This window comes from Daktulosphaira vitifoliae, unplaced genomic scaffold, assembly GCF_025091365.1.
Source record: "Daktulosphaira vitifoliae isolate Bord-2020 unplaced genomic scaffold, ASM2509136v1 Scaffold_3, whole genome shotgun sequence".
In the NCBI taxonomy this organism is placed as follows: domain Eukaryota; kingdom Metazoa; phylum Arthropoda; class Insecta; order Hemiptera; family Phylloxeridae; genus Daktulosphaira; species Daktulosphaira vitifoliae.
Window position 1 is genome coordinate 40,216,711 of NW_026099574.1, and position 21,662 is coordinate 40,238,372.

Sequence of the window (21,662 nt, forward strand, 5' to 3'; positions counted from 1 at the left end):
ATATAAAATGAGAATTTAATGTTTTACAGTTCTAGAATGCATTCTTTATGCTATCCAAGTTGTTACATGGTAAATAGAACAAATTATTTTAAAACTCATAACAAACTTAATCTTATTTGTAGAGTAATAAATTACAATGTTCATGACGATGTTGACACTTCTGATGCAATTGATTTACCTTTGACTTTGACGGACAGTGATAATTCTCCTCTTGTGTTTACTGAAAATGTAAATGCCAATTTATGTTTACAATTTCTCTGAAATTGACGTTAGACTTTAACAGTGACCTAAGGTAAACCCTATGTTGGGCCCTAGCTGACGTCACACCAAAACTTTGATATAAGGTATGCCCTATGACGTCACGCCTAAACTTTGTTATAAGGTAAGCTCTATGACGTTATACCTGAACCTACTACAGCTTGCTCATAACATTACAGCCTTATGATATCACGCTTTTACTCTATGCTATGATAAGTTGAGTCCTATGACATGCTCTATCACGTCGTGATATATATAAATATAACGCGCCTTAACTCCATCGTTCCTACAGCTGACAAATCGATGTCGGGTCGATCAAAAAAAAAAGTTAATTATCCAGAGTACCTACACCCAAGCGGTTAAATATGTGTATAGTACGCGTCGAGTTCGCGCGTTTGATATGTCACAACCCTATATACCGGCGTGCCAATTCACCCCGATGCTGTCGTTTAAGTTTAAGTCTATATTTCGTAAATGATGAATACCTCTTTTATGTGGTTCCACTATACATTCCAAACATTCCGACAGTCGTTGTCTTAAATAAAAAACCACAATGCAATATACGTTTTATTGATGCGTACTATTTGTACAGTACAAATAGCCGTCGTTTGTTGATTTTGAAATTAATGTGTTAGGTATAGTAAAATAAATCTGATTTTTGAACACAAATCTATAACAAAGGTGACAATTGTGACTGCAATATTATAGTAGTATCCTTCCGCGAATCGCACGAAATATTTACCACGTATTTCCGAGTGACCTGAAGACATCAAAAGTGACCGTACACCAAACACAATGGACAGTGTCCGTGGTAGCACAACCATTGAAACGTTGTGGGAGCATATTAAACGTATGGACGCTTCGCGGATCATTTTTTTTTATAACGGCTGCAACAACCTTTTTGATTTTGCTGCATTTCACACAAACCATTGACAGCAGCAGATATCAGATTGTAAACAGTAGCGACAGCGATAGTGGATACGAAGATGCAGATAACATCGACAATTTAAAAAATAACTTGTTTGTAATAACTAATCGTTTGGACTCTCTCGGTCGAGATTACATAACAATCGAAGATCGTGTTTTTATATTGAAAAAACGTATCGTAACAGTAGAACGAAGGTGCATTTAAATGTCTAATATAAATGGTTTGCTAGTATTTTATATTAGTAAACTAATATATATACTATATCTTCCCTAGCTCGGAGAATCGGGCGCGTCCTCAGGTTGCGGATAGAGGAACCTGCAGATATGCAGGTTAGCCGCGAAATAAGCTGTTCATTCATTTGGACTGACGAATAAGCGGTCGCAGACAGCGACGCTTGTTAATCCTGTAAATATACAGGGTAGCCGTGAAATAAGCCTATAAGCAGTAGCGTTTGGGTGAGAACGGAGAATTATGGCAACGAAACCAGTGAAGTTAGTCGCTAACTGGCCGGAGGGACTGGCTATGAGGGCAACCCCCTCACAATAAAATCATTTACCAAATGACAATGGCACAGAACAGAGTAAAGGTTACTGCATCAGGGGATTCGGAGTTCCTGAAGTTGGTAGGGGGTGTACCCACCAGGTGTCGTTATCAAACGAATACGCGTCAAATGCAGGAGTGTTGAGGCAGGCTCATGTAGCCAACCATGGGGTTGATACTGTGACTGCAGGGAGTGATGGTAACCAAGCCACTCCCACCGGTGAAATAGCCGGGAGGCCATTGGCAACGGACTGCTTGGATTCTGAAACCGACTTAACGACGGCCTCCCCCTTAGATACGTCAGAAAAACCCTCTATATTAGAGAGATTGCGAAGCGCATCTAGGGGTGGTCTGGCAAGGGTGGGACTTTTGGGTCTGACTACGGAGGAGGTTGGAATGATGGATGGTTGTGAGGAGGTCAATTCCCTCCGTCATAAGAGAACACTCCGCCTAGCACGGCCGTGCCCATGCCGACGACATCTGCGCCGGTACTGGCCAAAAAGCCTAAGCTGGTGCCCAGACTGCGGTTGACCTGTTCAACGCTGACGGGACACCAAAAAGGTGATTGGTCGAAAAGGTGACGAGGTATTGTCAGCAGGGCTAGACCTCGCCAGGGATGAAATGGGGAAGCTATCTGACGTGCTAGAGGTCTATGGCACTCACAGGCTAGTGGTGAAGATGGCCATGGCCCTTATTGAAACCGTAAACTGGTGGGACACTTACGTTGGAGGTTCGATTGCCTCTTCCGGTGAGAGGCGTGGGCCCAGGAGCGGGACTCTTTAGAGTCCCGACTAGAGTGCACGTCCCGAGTCGGGTCCTTTTTGATTTTTGACCTATTACCTTTAACCTTTCACCTATTAATTTTTTTACCTTTAACCTTTAACTTTTGACTAATGACCTTTGACCTTTAACCTCTGACCTTAAACCTATAACCTTTGACCTTTAACCTTTGACCTTTGATCTATGACCTTTGATCTATGACCTTTGACCTTTGACCTTTAACCTATAACCTTTGACCTTTAACCTTTGACATTTAACCTTTGACTTTTAACCTANACCTTTCACCTATTAATTTTTTTACCTTTAACCTTTAACTTTTGACTAATGACCTTTGACCTTTAACCTCTGACCTTAAACCTTTGACCTTTGACCTATAACCTTTGACCTTTAACCTTTGACCTTTGACCTTTAACCTATAACTTTTGACTATTGACCTTTGACTTTTAACATTTTGACCTTTTATCTTTAAAGGTAGCCGGTTATAGCCGCCCACCCCCAAACAGCAGGCCGGCAAAATCATAGATAACATTCCGACAAAACACGTAGTAAAACCTTTTACGGTCGGAAACGTGGTGTATTATAAAGCATACCATTTATCTAACAAACAAAAAAAATTTTATTCCGGCTTCGCACCGAAGTGGTGGGACCCCGTCAAATTAGCGGAAAAAGTGGTCAAAGGGATGTTCTAATAAATCAAACTCCCCCACGCAAACTTCACGTCTCATGTTTGAAATTGAAATAGTTAATCTGAATTACAAATTTCGGCCTAAGTACGGGCCGTCGTCAATGTATAGTATTGTTAATTGGCATTTTGATTTTCAGCATGTCATGTCAGAAGAGTGATGGGGAGGTCACCCACAAGCGTGACGATCTGGTACGCGATGTCCTCCGCGAGTTGGCGGAGGCGCTCAACGTCCCGCTGGCTCACGCCCCGACAATCCGTGCGTCGGTAGAGGCGGCCCGGGACGCTCCGCCAGATCCTTCAATAATAATCGATAATATTCAACATTTTTCAATCTTTTTTAATAAAAACTGCCATTACTTTTTGAAAAATAGATGTATAGAAACAATTAGTATATTTATCATTTAGTATATTTTTGTAAAAATTTGAACATTACCTGCCCACAAGTGTTTTAAATGGCCACTTTTTTACAAAAAATTAACTTTTTCAACTTTACTTTTGAAAATCTTCCAAAAATCTATTATAATTAAGATATTATTAAGACATTTCAATATCTTAAATTAAAGCTTATGTAATTAAATTTAATATGAAATAAAGAAATTTCGAATTTTATTTTATCTTTATGGTGAAAATGACTACCATATGCTATTTTTGTGTTAAAATTCTCAATTTTATATTTTATATTTTTAACTTTATAATGCTATAAGTTTTTGAATAATGTATGGATCAATATAATTTTTTTGTATAAATACTTTTTATATACATCTTTCATCCGATATAATTTTATTTTTAAATCGGATAATTTCCCTTCATACAGCAGGCGTTAAAACTTGAAACACGCTAATAGAAACTAAACGTTTTTTAACTTAATTTTTAAAAGTGTTTCGGAAATACTGATACTTGCAAGTGAGCTTTTTATCGGGCTGCAACAACAACGTGGTTTGCCACTTGCTTAACGACTAGCTATGGTAGCAAGGGTCACCACTACCTATGCAAGGTGTCACACCTATCAGATATGAATACTGGACCATAAGTGGATTTTAATTTTAAGTTAATTAAAAGTTTAATTTAAGTCAATATGTCGTTATATGTATAGATGATTATAATACCTCGTTATTTATTAACCACAACTATGATAATTAAAGTTGATAAGTAAACCAAACCGTAGCCCGTGTCTAGATTAAGAACAGGGATAAAACACACGCGAGTACTTCAATTACTCATGTAATAAAATAAATATTACAGTTAAAATTAAATTTAATTGTTAAAAAAGAAAATTAAGTTAAACATTGACAAAAATACGAATGTATCAAAAACCATGTCCACGATTTAAAGGCAATAAAAATAAAATAAAATATTTAAACAAATAATATTACAAACATCACGGACAGTATTGGACCACATTCATTAATGTTAATCGAAAATTAATGAAAAAAACCAGGAATAGTCTGGACACTTGCTCCTTAGCGTTTGCTAGAAGAAAAAGGAAACACGTGCTCTCCACACATAAACAAAAACAAGTTAATTTAAAATAAAAAAAATGAAATATAATAATTAATAAAATATAGCTCATCACTAGAGGTCGGATTTATATTCTCTTAAAATCCTTAAAATATGATGTTTTTATGTCACATAAAATAGGCAATATATTCTCTTAATATTCTTTTAAAATACCAAATATATGATGTTTTATGTCCTTAAGTAAGCAAAATATTCTTTGAATATTAAAAAAAAATTCAATTTCAATTTATTTTTTATTAATTTGGTTTTAAATATATTTAATTTAATTAATTTTACAATAACAATTAATTACTATATATTGTTCAATGTGTTCCGGTGTCATTTTAGTACGCCGGTTTGTAAGAATATTTTTGTAGATGCTGAAAGATCGTTCGACATCAACCGATGTTACTGGAGAATATTGCAAGTCGGCTACCATAATCGGTGAATAATTTTCCGGAAGTTGTACTGTGTTATTTCCACTAAGAACTTGTCCAATATTTTTTAAAAATTTGTATCCTTTGTTTTTTTGTTGAAGTTGCAATATTTTTGTTTTTACTACTTCTCCTTTTTCTCCTGGTATCTGTTCAAGTTGTGTAAAAGTGTTTTCAATAATATTTATTATATCAACCAAGGGAGTATTTGATTTTTCCAAACTTTTGATAGTTGTAACAATTTGAAGAAAATTAGTTTTAATAAAAATCAAATCATTTTTTACAGACTGTAGGTGTAATATATTTTTGCATTTTTGAATACTGACTGACGACTTTTCTTCACTTAATTTGTCTATAACCTTTTTCAAACACTCAAAATTATCGCAATTAAATACTGCGGCTTCCAGCCAAGTTCCCCATCTAGTTAAAACGGGTTCTGGGGGTAATGGCACATTGGGCAATATTTCTTTGTACACCTGGACATGATATGGCGCTTTTAAAAATACTTTTTTTAGATTACTGATTAATTTATTAACATTTGGAAACATTTCTCTGACCTTCTCTGCAACCCTGTTCATCATATGAGCTACACACGTAACGTGAATTAAATTTGGGTAGAAAACTTTTAGTGTATCACCGGTTTTTGTCATGTATGGAGCTGCATCCGATAACATTACCAACACTTTTTCGTCATTTCCACCCAACGGCCATAATAATTTTAGTCCATCATTGATAAACCGAGCAACAGTGGAATGATTAGTTTTTTCCAAAACTTTGCATGTCAGGAGAAATGGGCGAGTCGGAGTATTTGATTTTAATATTCCCACCAGTAAATTTGCAACGTAACGACCGTTTGTATCTGTAGTTTCATCTACAGCAAACCAAATATTATTTTCACCAATTTCAGTTTTAATTTTCGTTAAAGTATTATGGTAGCATGGCTCGAGATAATTTTTACGTAACGCACTTTCATCTGGTATATGTTTGTCAGTGTATTTCTCTAAAAATGTACGTAATTGAGGAACTTGCATTTTATACCAAGGAATATTAGCTGCTACTAAGGCTAGACACAAGTGTTTGTTAAAATCATTTAAGTTGTTTTCATTGAGAGTAGATTCTGATAAAAATAATTGTTTTGATGAAGTATTTAATTTACGTTTTAAACCATTTTTATGGACAGCCGTATGTACATGTTGTGTTACCTGTGATTTTTTTGCGCAAGGAATATTTCTGTCACAAACTTGACAAAAAATTGTTGCACCATTTGTCGTGAAAATCATTTGTTGGTTATTGTACGACGAAATCCACTGAGCAAATAAACTTTTTAAACTGCTTGAAGTTTTTGGCATATTTGTATGTTATAGACTATAAAATACAATTACTATAACTTAAGTAATATGAGACGAGTGGAAAGACAATATATAAGCAATAATATATCGCACGACTAGTAGACGACGAATAGTCGTGACAGCTTACGAAATAAACGATGTGCTATCGCAATCGATAAGGAATACCTGGAGATTAATTTTTATTAAAACCCAGAAACCCAGAAATAAACCATTTAGTGAACATTGTATTTATTAAAGTGCTGATATACGTCAAATATGTTCATTATATGCCGATATTACAAAAATATTCTCAAATATTCTCTAATGTGTTAAATATTCTCTAACCCCTAAAATATGCTTTTTTATGCAAAATAAATTTTGTCTTGTGAATTCTGTGTTTCATGAATCGTAAAGATTTCTCACTCCCATTTAACTGCATAGACTAGAAACAAATATGTAAAATCATAAAAATCCGACCTCTAATTATTAGTAATTGAATACAATCACAAAAAAATAATTTTTCTTAAACAAAATTAAACAACAGACGAATTTAAATTTGATCATAAACATCTGTGTAACATTATTAAGTATCATAACTTAATTGTACTATCTTGTGTGTAATATTATTTTATTACTTATAATATTAACATATAATATGAAGTTATTATTTGTATATGTATGTCACTGATTATTATTATTCAAGATCACCAAAACAGGACTCTCTTATTTAAAATACAAAATAACCCTTTAATTATGCGATAAAAGTCTTGTAGAGATTATTAAGTAACGCCTATTGTGAGCTTTTCTTATTGGGTAGCTAGTCTTTGAGCTTAATGTCTTTGCTTTAACGAGCATCTCGCCGGCGGGCAGCGCAAAGAAACTTACAAATATATTTTTAGTGTTCAATTTTTGTCTTGGTGATTATTGTGCCCCATCCTTTCAAGGCGCTAGCGCCGGTACACATTGGTCCACCACATTTCCGCCTTGATACATTTTTTACATAGGTATAAATATTTCTGAATTTTATTTTGGCCTTTAGGAAAATTTAAGAAATATTGGTGTCGATCTCACAATAAAATATACTCTCTAAAAAAAATACTTATTCAACAGACGTAAAAAAATCAATAAATAAAAAAAATTAAAATTATATTTATAATAAAATATAGAGTGATTAGAATCTTTTACAAGTAAGATCAGTCGTAGACTTTATGTAATTAAATCATATTATTTAAAATTTTGAATCGTTCTTGTAAGTAATTATATGGACTATATGACGTATAGTGTAAATCGTATACGTAGTGCGTTTAACACCAAAATCAACTTTGGATTACTTGAAATATTATTGCATTACACAGGACATAAAGTAAGTACAATTTAACCTATGATTTTGAATCTCCAACAATCTATTGCGTAATAAACCATTATTAAAAATTAAATAGGAGACTTAATAATTAATAAGATATACAATTAATGAAAAAATTATATATTAAATATTAAAGACATTTAATTTAATAAAAAAATCATATAATTAATTATTTATTAAATTTTATAATTTTTTTTTTTTTTAATTCTAATTTTATATCATTCTTTTTATTTTTGGTTTATTACATGTGATTAGAATACACTTAAAAAATAAATTAAAATTATAACAAACATAAAATTAAGAAAAACTATGTTCATAATGTACAATCTATGTATAAGCACAAGTATAAGACAAGAGCAAGAGTAATCGTTGCGATGATGGAAAAGGTCAACTGCGGGACATTCGTATTATGTGGCTCGGTGGCCGTGAATTCCAAAAGTGATTATGTGTGCAGTCAGTCCTCCTGATATGTTGTATGTCACTATGTCAATTATATATATATATATATATATATGTCTAATAAACGGTACAGTGATAATATGGGAGATATGGGCACATGCAAATGTGATTGTATCAGTAGTTATTACTTTTATGACAAACGTATACAAAAGTTGAAGGTCTTGATGCAATACTTAAAAAAAATTGTTTGTAATTTATAAATAAATTTACTGAAAAACAAGGAATTTTCATTTCAAAAAAAAAGTATGTCGCTTAAAAAGAGTATATAAATAGTACTTATCATAAAAAAATTGTATTGATCCATACATTTTTCAAAAAGTTATAGTATCATAAAATAAAAAATATAAAATCAAGAATTTTTATCGCAAATTACCATATTTTTGAATACGGCATCCATTTACACCATGAAGACAAATCCAAAAATAAAATTTTATTTTTCAAATGAAAATATATTACTTAAGCTTTAATTTACGGTATATATAAAAGTGTAAGTATAATCGGAACATTTTCAAAATTTAATTTGAAAGAGTTAATTTATTAAGAAAATGTTGCCATTTTGAAACCCCTCCTGTCAGCAAATAAAGGGTCACATTTTTACAAAAAATATACCAAATGATAAATATCTAAGGTATTTATAAAAAAAAAAGTAAATAAGTTGATTTATTCATTATTAAAATATTATGGCAGTTTTAAGAAAAAAAAATTTCAACATTTAAATTTTGTAACTTTTGGGGAATTTAGCCCATTTACGGGGATATATAGATTTTCTTTAAATTGTTGAGAGTAATATCTTCAATTAGACACGTTTTGTGAATTTTTAACGTACCGTTGCAAAAAATCGTTGTATTGAGAGCTAAAAATAATTGTGTCAAAAAAAAAGTTTCTCTTTTAATTTTAATGTATTTTTTTTCTAAAGAATTAACAATAAGAAATAAAAAATCCATTGAGTTATATAAAAAATATAATTTACAAAATATTAAACATAAAACATTAATTACAGCTATAAATCAAAATTTTTTTCGTCAACAATATTAAAATAGTTTTTTTGTAAAATAACATGATATAGAATTTGTATACAAATAAAAAATTTACGACAATTATATAAAGAACACATTTACTAATTTTTTCAAAACATAAATTAAGATCAAGAAGAATTCAATTTTCAGTCTCTTGAAATTGAATAGAAACTGAATTTTTTGGTGCTAAATTTGTTTAATTTATTTATGATAAAAATTTGTATTCAATAAAATAAAACTGTTCTTCATCACAATAATTAACTTTGCAATTATCAAGAAAATAACAAACATTTTTTTTTTAAGTGAAATTTAGTTTTAAACTGTGATTTGTCAAACTAATTTTTCTTGGCCCAAATTTCTTTATAAAAACCAAAAAAATTGCTTTATCCCATTCACTCTCTTTGCAATTATTAAGCATATAACAAACATCCTTTTGCAATATAAGATTTTGATTTTTACTTTGCTTGGTCAAACAAATTTTTCTAGGCAAAATTTGCCGTTTAGAAACCAAAAACTTTTCTTCGTCCCAGTCATCCCCTTTGCAATTATTAAGCACAAAATAAGCATTCTTTTTTAAAGTTAAATTTAGATTTTCTCTGTACTTTGTTACGCCAATTTTTTTAGTGACATATATATTTTTAGCATAACCTTTTGTTTGTTCTTTAACATTACAAACCAGATCATTTGTTACAATATAATTAGATGCACAAAAATCTAATAAAATAAAAAATCTATCAAAATACAGAATTTTAATGTAATTTAAAAAAAAATCTTATTTTATTTAAAATATTATTTTTAATAGTTTTTTATTTAATGTATAAATATTTATTACGCGTCAAAAGTCTGTTGAAAAAAATTAATATTTTTATATGTATTATATATTTTATATAAAAATGTTCATGTACCAAAAATACCATCAAATTTTTGTGGTTTTTAAAACTAAAAATAATGTTAATTTTTATTCCTATAAAGCAATAAAGAGTCTCATTATTTTAAAATTAATTAAACAAAATTAAGCCTTGTAAAAATTATACAAATATATAATCAAATATTGATTGCCAAATTAATTCTATATACCTTTATTGCAAATAAAGTGTTTAACTTTTAGTTATATGATGTAATAAGTATTACGTTCTATATAATTTTTGGTTAAATTTATATAAAAAACCCAAATGTAATTGTTTTTGATACAATGACATTATTACTCACCATAAAAAGTGTTTCCATTCATTTTGGCTTTTAGTTCTATATCCTTCAACCAATAATATACTTTGCTTTCATCGTGTACGCTGTATCCCAAACCATAAGCCCTTTAAAATGAACATATTGCATAAGTAAAAATATATTATAATATTTTAAAAATATTTCATATATATCTTATTATAACCAAGTTAAATTTAGGAAATACTGAATATTTTTAAAGATGATTTATCTGTAAAATATTCAATTATTATCTGAATTATGATTTTTTTATTAATCTTCACGTTTTTCTTAGTTATTGTCAATACTATTTAAAATTTATTTATTCATTTTATTGGTATAGGAATAAAATGATTCTTAAATAAATGTATGAATTCTAAAAATGCGAGTATTAGAAAAATTACCATATATCTACTTTTTTCTTAAACGTTTTATCTTTAAAAATAAATTACTTATTTTAAAGATAATACTAAAATAATTACAATCTTTTATCCTCCCAACCTGATGCCGTCACAGAATTTTTAAGATTGGATTCGCTTGTAATCGGATAAACTGATCATCTGACCGTTGACTATTGTTAGATGATTCAGATTTATTGGGAGTGGACGAATGTTTCAGGTTGATAACATTTCTTGAACAAGAATCTCTATGTTCTTTTATATTAGAGTCCAGACAATCTTGGAAATTTATTTCCTGGAAGTATTTTAAATTATTCATTGTTGTCAATACAAAAGAATTAGACGATTTACACAGATTTTTGATAAGTTTTATTTAAGTTTTTTGTTTAATCGGATAAAATGTAACGTATTCACTTTAAGAGATGCAACATAAAACGAAAACTAAAATCTGTTTAAAAATTAAAAAACATTATTGGGAATCGAATAGATTGATTACTAAGCACAATTTAAATAACAATAAATGAAACCAGAGATAAAAAGCGCTATTCTTTTTATTTATTTTCGTCAATTAATTTAACAGTAATGATTATTGAATTAATGTTTTAAAATATTTTGAGGATATTTATTTTATAAAAATGATATAAAATAATAATAATATTAGTTATTGTATAGAGTCATGTGTTTCAATATATCAAAAAGGATATTTTTTTTCATATTTAAGTATATTACATATACTTTACTTTTTGATATGTATTTATATATTTAAGTCGAAAAAGTTAATTTTTTGTAAAAAAATTTTCATTTTGTATTCCTTTCTAAAGGCAAGTAAAGAATCAGATTTCTAAATAAAATATACAAAATGATAGGTAAATACGTCTATTATTTTGATTTGTTCATTTTTAAAAAAATTATGGCAATGTTTAGTAAAAGAAATGATAAAAATTCGAAAATTAGCAATATTTAAATTTGTAATGTTTTTGAAGATTTCTCAATTAATATTAATTTAAAATAAATTTACGAGGAACGAAGAAAATTTTTCAATTTTTGAGGGTATGTCTTCGACTAGATACGATTTATGAACATTTGATGTATTGTTGAAAGAAATCGGTTCCATAAAAGCTGAGGAAAAATGTTAACAGACACACAAAAAGAAACACGTCATAGTAATATTAATACCTACACAGCTTCGTAACGAAGCTAAAAAAAAAATTATTAAACATTAGTTTACTTAATTATTTCTATTGAATTAAAAAGAAATATTGGATAATCTTTTTGAATCTTATTTTAAAAAAATTCTTTACTACTTTAATTTCTATTAATTTAAATATTGTTTGGTTCAAATAATTTAATTAGACCGTTGTCAATATCAATATGATGATATTTACTAATTAATAATATTATTTTACAACTACCCTGAAATTTTCATGAATCAATAGTAATCCGATTATTATCAAACTTCTTCGGTGTAAGTATAATAACAATCGATAAATTAATAATAGATTTAAAAATTATTTATGTTCATTAATCATGTTATTATATAAAATGATAATTTTATGTTTTACAGTTCTAGAATTCATTTTTTTATGCTATACAAGTTGTTATAAGGTAAATAGAACATATTATTTTAAAATCATAACAAATTTAATCTTATTTGTAGAGTAATAAATTACAAAGTTCATAACGATGTTGACACTTCTGTGCCATTGATTTACCTTTGACTTTGACGAATAATGAAAACTCTCCTCTTGTGTCCACTGAAAATGTGAGTGCCAATTTATGTTTACAATTTCTCCGAAACATTTTATGGTTAATTCATATAAAATATACATTTTAATTGTATAAATATAATCTATTTCAAAAAGCTGTTATATATTTTTGTGTGTCAGGACAATGGCACAATAAAGCAATGTCAGTTAACTCAGGTAAAAAAAGATGAAAGACGGTTCATGATGAAAGATATGCCAAAGTTTCACTTGAATGTAAACTATGTATATCGTCTAAGAGTGTTGTACACTGCTAAAAACTATATCTTTTTGGCGAAAGTGAACGAAGAAAATTCTATTAGGGCACTTGAAAGACGCATTAATGTTTTTTACAGTTACTCTAAGGAAAATACTTACACCCCACAATTGGATGAATTATGCGTTATTAAATATAGTAATAACCTTTGAAGTTATTAACTTAATTAACTTGTAAAAGTAATTAATAGTTAAGTATATTGGACGAGATTTCAAATGTTTAACTTAAACAAAATTACTCAAGTCATCAGATTCATTTAATAATTAAGTAATTAATTAGTTATATCTTTAAAATACTCAATAAATGAATAACGACTCTGAAAATATGTGAATCTTAATATAAAATTTATCAACAAACTTTGCTAATTACTTTTTTCTAAAATTTAGACGATGGTATTTGGTACAGAGTCATCTGTAAGGCCATTAATGAAGATGTTAATGGAAAAATGACTTTTTTATATCATTGCTAGATTGGAGTGATTTAATTTCTGTAAATGTTAATAACATACGAAAAATACAGCCATTTTTTATTCAACACGCACCATTAGTAGTAAAATGCGTTCTTAGAGGTAACTATTTATCATGACAACATGAGGTTGTTAATTTAACATTTAAAGCGATAATTCAATAAAATACAATTAATCTTTTATTTTTTGATTTGAAACTTTCACGTTTTTCGAAGAAAATCTTATGGAAACTGTCTAACAAAGTTTTTAATTGCAATATAGTCTTAATATTTGGACCGACTTATTATGAAATTAAGCCAGAGCAGATATCTAGCTTATTGGAAAATTAAAAATTAATTTTAGTGTCATCAAGTTGGCAATTTAAATGAAAATATTTAACTTGCTAATCTGTTCTTTATTACATATTTAGTAATATACAATTCATTCCAAATCTTTTTATAACAATCCATAAAAGATGTTTATTTAACATTTAAAGCGATAATTCAAAAAATGCAATTAATCTTTTTTTTAGACTTAAAACTTTCACATTTTTCGAAAAAGAAAAAAAGAATTAAATAAACAAGTAAATATTTGCAAGTTTCACTTACCGATAAAAATTTATAAAATAGTAATGACAGACGAATCAAAAGTTCAACAATGATCAATTTAATGCAATCTATATAGGAAATTTTAAAATTCATCATTAGTACAAATGATTATGCTCTAAATTTGGCATTAGCTCTACGCATTCTATTAACAATGTCTGTTACAGTCAATAGTGACGAAAAAAGTTTTTCAAAAAATATTTACTTTGATTAACAATTACGAATGACCGTCTTAGAGGCCAAAATTTAAACATGGATGTAATAGTGAAGATATTGATAAGTGATAAAGCAAATCAGGGTTGTTACGTTTTACACCACACTGCTTGTTTAAAACACAAAAAACGTCAAAATGTATATTGGTCTAATGGGACGTTTTAAATTGTTTATTTATATTTTAAACATTTAAAAAAAAAAAAATTATTTTTCAACAATCCTAATAAAAGTACACCTTTAACTAAATTGAAATAATTGCAACTTTTAGTTATATTTTTGAAGCTATAACTATTTAGTAAACGATTACAAAGAAAATTATGTTTATAGTGATAAATTATGTTTTTTGTTACATTTTTTACTTTCTCAAATAACTTTTCCCAGGTAACTTAGTCGAGTACTTTGTTAAATGTAATATATTTAAAAATAGGAGCATGTATGAATTTTTTCTAGTATTGGTAAATCTTCTATATTATTTTATTAACACACTTATATTAATTTCACGTGTATGTTTGTTGTTTGTTCTAAGTTTGTTTATTGTATGTTTGTAACTATCCACGCGCCACTTGTTATTATTCTCTCGTATCCCGTCGTCTATGACGTTGAGACTAGACTGTTGTAACGCATTCACCTCACCCTGCTCACCACACGACGGCAACACTATTAAAAAAAGTTAAGTACAAAGAAAATTTGTTTCATAATTAAATATATTCTGCTAGTTTTTTGCTATATGGTGCTTCTAATACAGCAATATATAGGTTACCTAGTTCTCTATTAGTTACATATTTCCAAGTTTATCCACAACAAAACATTTATTTAAATGCATTTTAACCGCTTAAGATTTCAAATTACATTGATTGATTTTGTTTAAATAAGTTATCAAATAGAAGTGTACCGATAATTATAGTTCAAAATATAAATAATAAAATTTTTAAGTTATCAGTTTGCTTAATTTTAACAAATTGTTTTTTTAACTCTGCATATATTACATAATATTAAAAGCTATTTTCTGAAACGCTTTTATTAAATTATTTACTTATAAAAAATAAAAGACGTTTTGAACAACACATTTTTTAAAATTTGTCTGTCGTTTTAAATAAACCTATAATTTTAGTAAATAAATAAACCTATTATTTTAATAATTCGTTTCAGTTATAAATAAGTCGCGTTTACTGCAAATAATTGTTCTGATTTTATAGATAAAAATTTTGCGAAGTTGTTCTTCACCAGTCGAAATGTATTTCAAATTGATATTCTTATTTTTACTTTATTTATACGCTGATCAGTTTTTGCCTCAAGTTTCAAGTTTATCAGATTCAAATCATATTCAATGTTGTTTTCTTATTAAAGCTGGAATCGGCATGCAACATGTCTATAAAATATACAAAAGACCAAATGAATTTCAAAAAAATACAGATATTGCGAGAACATTTAGAGATTTAATTACACAAATGTTAGAGGCAGTAATAAAAATCCCTATACACCGCTTTTCTTTGCCTATTATGTGGATATTATTCTTTTACGGAAGACAAACTTATTTAATGACAATAAATGCTTTTGGGACACAATTGATTCAGCAACGAGTTTTTCAATATTTGCATGAAAGTATCTCAAGTATGGTTCGAAATTTATACCAATCTAACCATTGTCATTTGTCGGAAGTCGGAAGTCGGAAGGAATTTAACTATTGGGAACACAAACATTTAGATGAAAATATGTTGTTAACGATCGAAACAAAATTACAAAATGACTATTTGGCCCCGTACTTAAGTAGTATTCCAGTCACTTGGAACATTAACTATATGGACAACAATTTAAACTTCAATAGAGTCTTACAAGATGAACAATTTTTTGAAAATCTAATGTATCCATTTCAAGAAATAGTACAATCTCCCAACTGGAATTCGTTTAAAGACAATATACAACAGAGTTGTTTGAAAGTATTTTCTTCTAATTTATCATCGGAAATTACTATTGTAGCGTCAATCTATGTAAGTTTAATGGAACTCTTAAAAGTGATAATGGCCCTAATAACATGGAAACATATGCATTATTTAGATGACTTATGTAAAAAAAGTGATTATAATATTAAAAAACAAACTATATACTATTCCAATTTGATAAAAACAGAATTAACACTCTGTATCGAGTTTTTAGGATTAGAAGTTGATACACAAGCCAAACAAATCATAAACACATTAGATAGCCGCCAAATTGCAAATTATAGTATCAGACAAAATAGAAAATTATATTTAGAAAATATATTAATTTGGCTTTCTACATCAGATCTAATGAGTATTTCATTTAAACCATCTGAAAATCTCATTACCATAGACAATAATGAAAAGTCTATTGACAGATTAACATATATCATTCACAAGAATAATTTTAAATTTTATCAAGTAGGTAAACATTACATGCTTACTGAAACCATTATGAGTACGAAATTTTTACATCAATTATTAGAAAAATATCTAAAAGGAATCAATTTTAAACTGTTCAGATCATTAATAAAAGTTATTGTGTCTAAAGATATGGAACAACTTAAAAAATTAGAATCGTCATTTGTAATTTAAAAAAGTAACGAAGTATTAAAAGTTTCACTGTAACAACCGTAATTATTTTACAGCAATAAATTTAAAATGAGCGAAATAAAATGAATTATTTCATTCAATATTCATTTTTTTTTATATCTGATTTAGTGAACTATTGCTATAAAATATAATACTGATATTTATTTAAAAATATTAAAATAGTCTCATTTTTTGTCATGAATATTTTTAGAACTTAAATACACGTATAGAGAGTGAAACAAATCTAATTGACAACTATTATAACTTTTGATAAAATAATTATTGCGTTTTTTTTTTTTAATTTTTCTTTTTTTTTCAGTATTTTACAATAAATTACTTTTAGGGATTTTTCTAACGAATAAGAACCAAACCAAACCCAACCCAACATGTCTAAGAATTCAAAATATTAAAAATACTTATGATAACAAAATATTTATAGTATCAAAATATCAGTTATATTTGTTATATCCTGTATTTAATAGTTATCATTTATAAAAAAAATTGCTGTAAACTATGCTTTTTATGTGCACCATAGAATAATAAATACTAAAATTTTAAATAAATACAAAGATAACATTTTTTGTATAAATGTTTAATGCAATTAATTATTTACTTTTTTTAAATGGTAATATGAACAATTTAACAATGATAAATAAATGTTTACATATAAAATAAATAGACATAGTTAAAAACAATCCATGGTGAGGAACAATTAATCTATAAAATAATTTTAAGCAATTATGTAAGTTCAGCTTTTTTTTGTTACACAAATTTTACATATTACATTTACGACAAAAGCTAATTACATTTAATTTTCTTACACTAGTTATTAAAATAAAATAACTCACATAAATATCCAACATAATTTAATTGAGAAGATAAATATTTACTTATAGTTATTGTACAATTAAACAAAAGGCGATTGTGTTCATGAAAAAATAATTATTAATGTTATGATTATTAGAAGAAATATATTTAAAATTTAAATTTCATTCAAATATATTTTGGTAACGTCTGCCACGAAGATTCTATAATTATTATCTAGTATTCAGATTGAAGTTTTGTAATATTTGGTATTGAAAATTAGGAAAAATGAATTTGTCTTAAGTATTAACTTCAATTTTTATTGATCATTATATTAGCCAAAGCGTTACGCCTCTTTCTCCAACATCCCATCGTCTGACAATGGTACTGCAACTGTTTATACCACATTTTGGTTTGTTCAGGATCTTGGCCCTAAAAATATTAAAATTTATAAACTTAGATATATTATATAATAATTATTATACATAAACTATTATTAAGTCAATAGAATAAATTATCATCAACAAAATCATAAATAATATCAACATCTACTATTTATTTAGAAATGCAAATTAAAAAAAAAAAAGTTCAGCGAGATCGCGGCACAATGAGGACGTGGCATATTTGAGTCAATTATAATGATATCTGACAGTGATTAAAATCACTATCATAAAAAACGCTTCGATGCAAATCGTAGATAGTGTTTAATTTTAAAAAATTGGTGCATTATTCCAAAAGCTACATGATCCCCTATTTCCTTATTTATATCCTGATTACAAGTTTTATGATTTATAAGTGTAATATATGAAAAAATATATATATATTTACAATATATAAAGGAAAATGGTGTTATTTTAAAAAATAGTATGTTAAATGAAAGAGGTATTTAAATATTATTTCTCATAAACACAATGTATTGATTCATTTATTTTCCAAAAAGTTATAGCATTATAAAGTTAAAAATGTAAAATATAACATAAAATACCATTGATCATTTAAAGTATTAAATTTTATTGAATAATTAAATTAATTGAAAATGTCAATCTTTCTTTGTCTTATTTTAAATTTAGATTAAAATATATATAAAATTTTGAAATTCAGCCATTTACAAACAAAAAATTAGTGAAGTAATAACCTTTTTATTATTGCTATAATATAATAAAATATAAAATTACAATGTATAATATTACTATTTATTAAAACAATTATATATACATATGTTATAAACGTATATTGAACAAATATATTACAAGAAAAACTCACTTTAAGTATGTACGTATCCTTTGTTGTAATCTCGTGAAGTTCAAAGTAATCTTCTAGATCATTTTCGCAGCATACCACACAACGGTCCAAGTACATGGGTTCCTAAAAAACACAATAACATTAACAGCATATAAGATTTACTTCAGATCGTATTGAATGACTGACGCTTACCCTCAGAAGACTAATTCGGCCACTTTTCTCTTTCAACAATACCAATGAGACGTCTCGGATACCATTTTGTTTAGGGAAACCCACGTCTTCTGAATCGGGATTGTAATTTTCGTTGGGCTAAAAAACAAAAGAAAAACACAATTTTCAACATATGTAACTAATACAATTCGAATAGTCGTCATAAAAATGTTTGGATATTGTAGTACTCACTTTTCCTAAAGTGGCTATGATAGCATTTATCGGTAACAATTTAATGGTTCTACCAGCTTTACGCCAATTGTGATCCGACGGTTGAGTATACAAGAGACGTCCTTCCATTGCAAATCTGATCTCTTCGCCTAAACCGGACCATTCGAGCACATCGACTGCCACCTATATCAATAAATAATATAAAAGATGAAATATTATATTAAAATTCTTAATCAAAAGATACTCACTTTACGAAATTTTATGTCTGCGAAATCTTCACTGTCCGGTCGCTTACCATTGATCGCATAAATCTTTCGCCATAACTTAGTCGAACTTATGTCTTTTGCCAGCTACAATAATATAATGACATAACGTAACAATACTTTTAAACAAAACACAGTTTTTAATGATTACTTAATTTAAACAGCAATACTCACTGAATTAATATGCTCTAAATGTAGCTGAATTTTATGTCGCGCCTCGTTAAGCGTCTGCCGGGCTTCCAAATGATGTTCTGGCGTGACTTTGCACAGACGGGCTAAGAGCAACGGATATTTCGTCACGCGTTGAACGGGCACCTAAAATAATATGATGCTCATAAGCAAATGTGGAACCCATCACCATGATTTTGTAATCATTATCTTACCATTAGGAAACTGTTGAGGTTCATCCGGCGGAGCACGGCGTTTTCCATTTGCGACACCCGCAAGAATATTCGCAACAACTCTTTTTCTTTCTCTAAATTAGCTAATAGTAGAGCCGCGTTACCCTAATAACGTTTTAAAAATGATTTTTCTTTATAAGTATTATTTGTTGTTTTTACCACAAATGCTAATTATATATTGTACATTGTTTATATAACAAAAAACTTGTACTTATACTAGCTTACAAAAATATTTTTGAGTAAAGATAATAAGTCAATAAGTTTCTTAATAATCAATCAATACCGAAATTAGCATATTTTTAGTGTTATAGTATGAAGTAATGAAAATATAACGTGGTATTTATAAGACCGTTTGTTAAACCTACGTCGTAAGACATAACATATATTATGTGGTTGTTATTTTAGAAATGCTAACAGCTCGCTTCCTAAATAGAGCCTATAAAACTTTAATTTATGGTTTCTACTCTGCGCGTATTAGATAATACTCAACTCTATTTTTTTGTTCATTCATTCCAATTTAAATCCTACTATTTTTTTCTTAAATTATTCTTCTCGTCAACACCACGCGTACTAACAGTGTAATATGAAAAACGAAAGTCACTCACTTGTCGGGTGCAGTACGATTGAAACGCATGAAGCATGGAAGACGATGCTTCGAGGAACAGTCGGCCAATGTTGACGGTGAGCAAGTCGTCATCTCCTTGTTCTATGGCTATCTCGTAGGCATCTCGCAGCTTCTGAGATAAGGCAGTGCTATGCTCACGCAATTCGGCAACGTTGAGGAACACAGCGGATAATTGTTCTGCATTGAGTAGTCCAGCTACCATCATAGGCCTATAAAACTCTTCCATAACTATGTCCAAATCTCGACCATACTTCTCTTCCGTTTCTACAATTTCAGCAATGATCTCCCGTCTTTCAGCTCTTCGCTTGTGACATTTACGACAGACCAAAGGTGCGAACATGATTCCTCTACAAGTTTATACTATATTAGAGACCATAAACGCCGACTTTTATACAAATATTTCTATTTTAAAAATTGCGACTAACAACAGAAACGAACGATTACCATTTACCAAATAACATGATAACAAATATTATAAATCCTAGAAGAAAATGCTTAAATGTCAACAAATCAAATATCTTTAAATACATGTTTATGAAATGCTTAGAACGTTGGCGATAACAGAGAAATTATTAAAATATAGTTTTTTCCTTCTTCAGTAGTATTGCACGTCAGTGAAAGTCAATATAATATTATACTAATATCTAATAATATGATTAAACAGGTTTTATTCCATACAATGAAAAGGAAACCAATTACTTAAACTACGCATCTATTAATTTTTGTTCTATTAGCCAATAACGAGAATGTCACGGTCGAGGACCATTTTTAAATTAGTTCAAACAATTATTAGCTATTTATTTTAAATTATAAACCAATATATATATAGGCTGGTCCTTATTTTTCTAAATAAATATTTTAATGACAGTACCCTCTAAATTATAAGAAAGTAATGTAGGCAAAATTTGGAAGGTTTACTCAACTCCTTCTGGAGCCGCGTTAAGGTTAGGAATTTAGGGTACAAAATTTTTCATACATCAATTATTCTCTGAGAAAAATAATAAAACATGATACATTTCAAGAAAAGTTGACATAATATTTTTACTTAAATTTTTTATAAAATTAATATTTTTTATATATCATATTACATAAAAATTTTGTAAAAAGTCAATTATTTAATTATTGACTAAAATTAAGTAAAATAAATTGTATTGTAAGATCAGCATTTGATTTCTAATATGTTTTTTTTAGTTTTTCTCTATCACTTA

The 21,662-nt window shown here is 28.4% G+C and overlaps 2 protein-coding genes across 5 annotated transcripts in view; both read right to left on the minus strand.

Annotated features, from left to right (window-relative positions):
* Window positions 1–9,426: 9,426 nt before the first annotated feature.
* On the minus strand, window positions 9,427–11,171 carry LOC126903213 (uncharacterized). 2 transcript variants are annotated; one of them, XM_050681284.1, is made up of 3 exons: window positions 10,990–11,171; window positions 10,498–10,598; window positions 9,427–10,002 (listed from the first exon to the last, which is right to left on the minus strand). In XM_050681284.1, the coding sequence occupies exons 2-3, from the start codon at window positions 10,517–10,519 to the stop codon at window positions 9,587–9,589; spliced, it is 438 nt and encodes a 145-aa protein (XP_050537241.1). In that variant the 5' UTR covers window positions 10,520–10,598; window positions 10,990–11,171; the 3' UTR covers window positions 9,427–9,586. The 2 variants fall into 2 exon arrangements, with proteins under 2 accessions (XP_050537241.1, XP_050537240.1); XM_050681283.1 differs by having other exon boundaries at window positions 10,971–11,171.
* A 6,260-nt stretch (window positions 11,172–17,431) lies between these two features.
* The window catches only part of LOC126903181 (uncharacterized), a 67,382-nt gene continuing 63,151 nt past the window's right edge, over window positions 17,432–21,662 (minus strand). For all 3 annotated transcript variants that reach the window (XM_050681228.1, XM_050681227.1, XM_050681229.1), the window contains 8 exons: window positions 20,435–20,801; window positions 19,812–19,934; window positions 19,603–19,743; window positions 19,414–19,515; window positions 19,187–19,348; window positions 18,977–19,093; window positions 18,806–18,907; window positions 17,432–17,974 (listed from right to left, as the gene is read on the minus strand). In XM_050681228.1, coding sequence (XP_050537185.1) covers window positions 17,855–17,974; window positions 18,806–18,907; window positions 18,977–19,093; window positions 19,187–19,348; window positions 19,414–19,515; window positions 19,603–19,743; window positions 19,812–19,934; window positions 20,435–20,801 — 1,234 coding nt within the window. In that variant the 3' untranslated portion in view covers window positions 17,432–17,854. The remainder of the gene's footprint in view (window positions 17,975–18,805; window positions 18,908–18,976; window positions 19,094–19,186; window positions 19,349–19,413; window positions 19,516–19,602; window positions 19,744–19,811; window positions 19,935–20,434; window positions 20,802–21,662) is intronic.

Bases quoted from the DNA above. Each gene is read 5' to 3' on its own strand.
- LOC126903213 (XM_050681284.1), bottom strand. From the start codon at position 10,519: ATGAATGGAAACACTTTTTATG. The intron at 10,003-10,497 runs GTGAGTAATAAT...TTATTTTATTAG, and splicing joins GAATGGAAACACTTTTTATG to ATTTTTGTGCATCTAATTAT.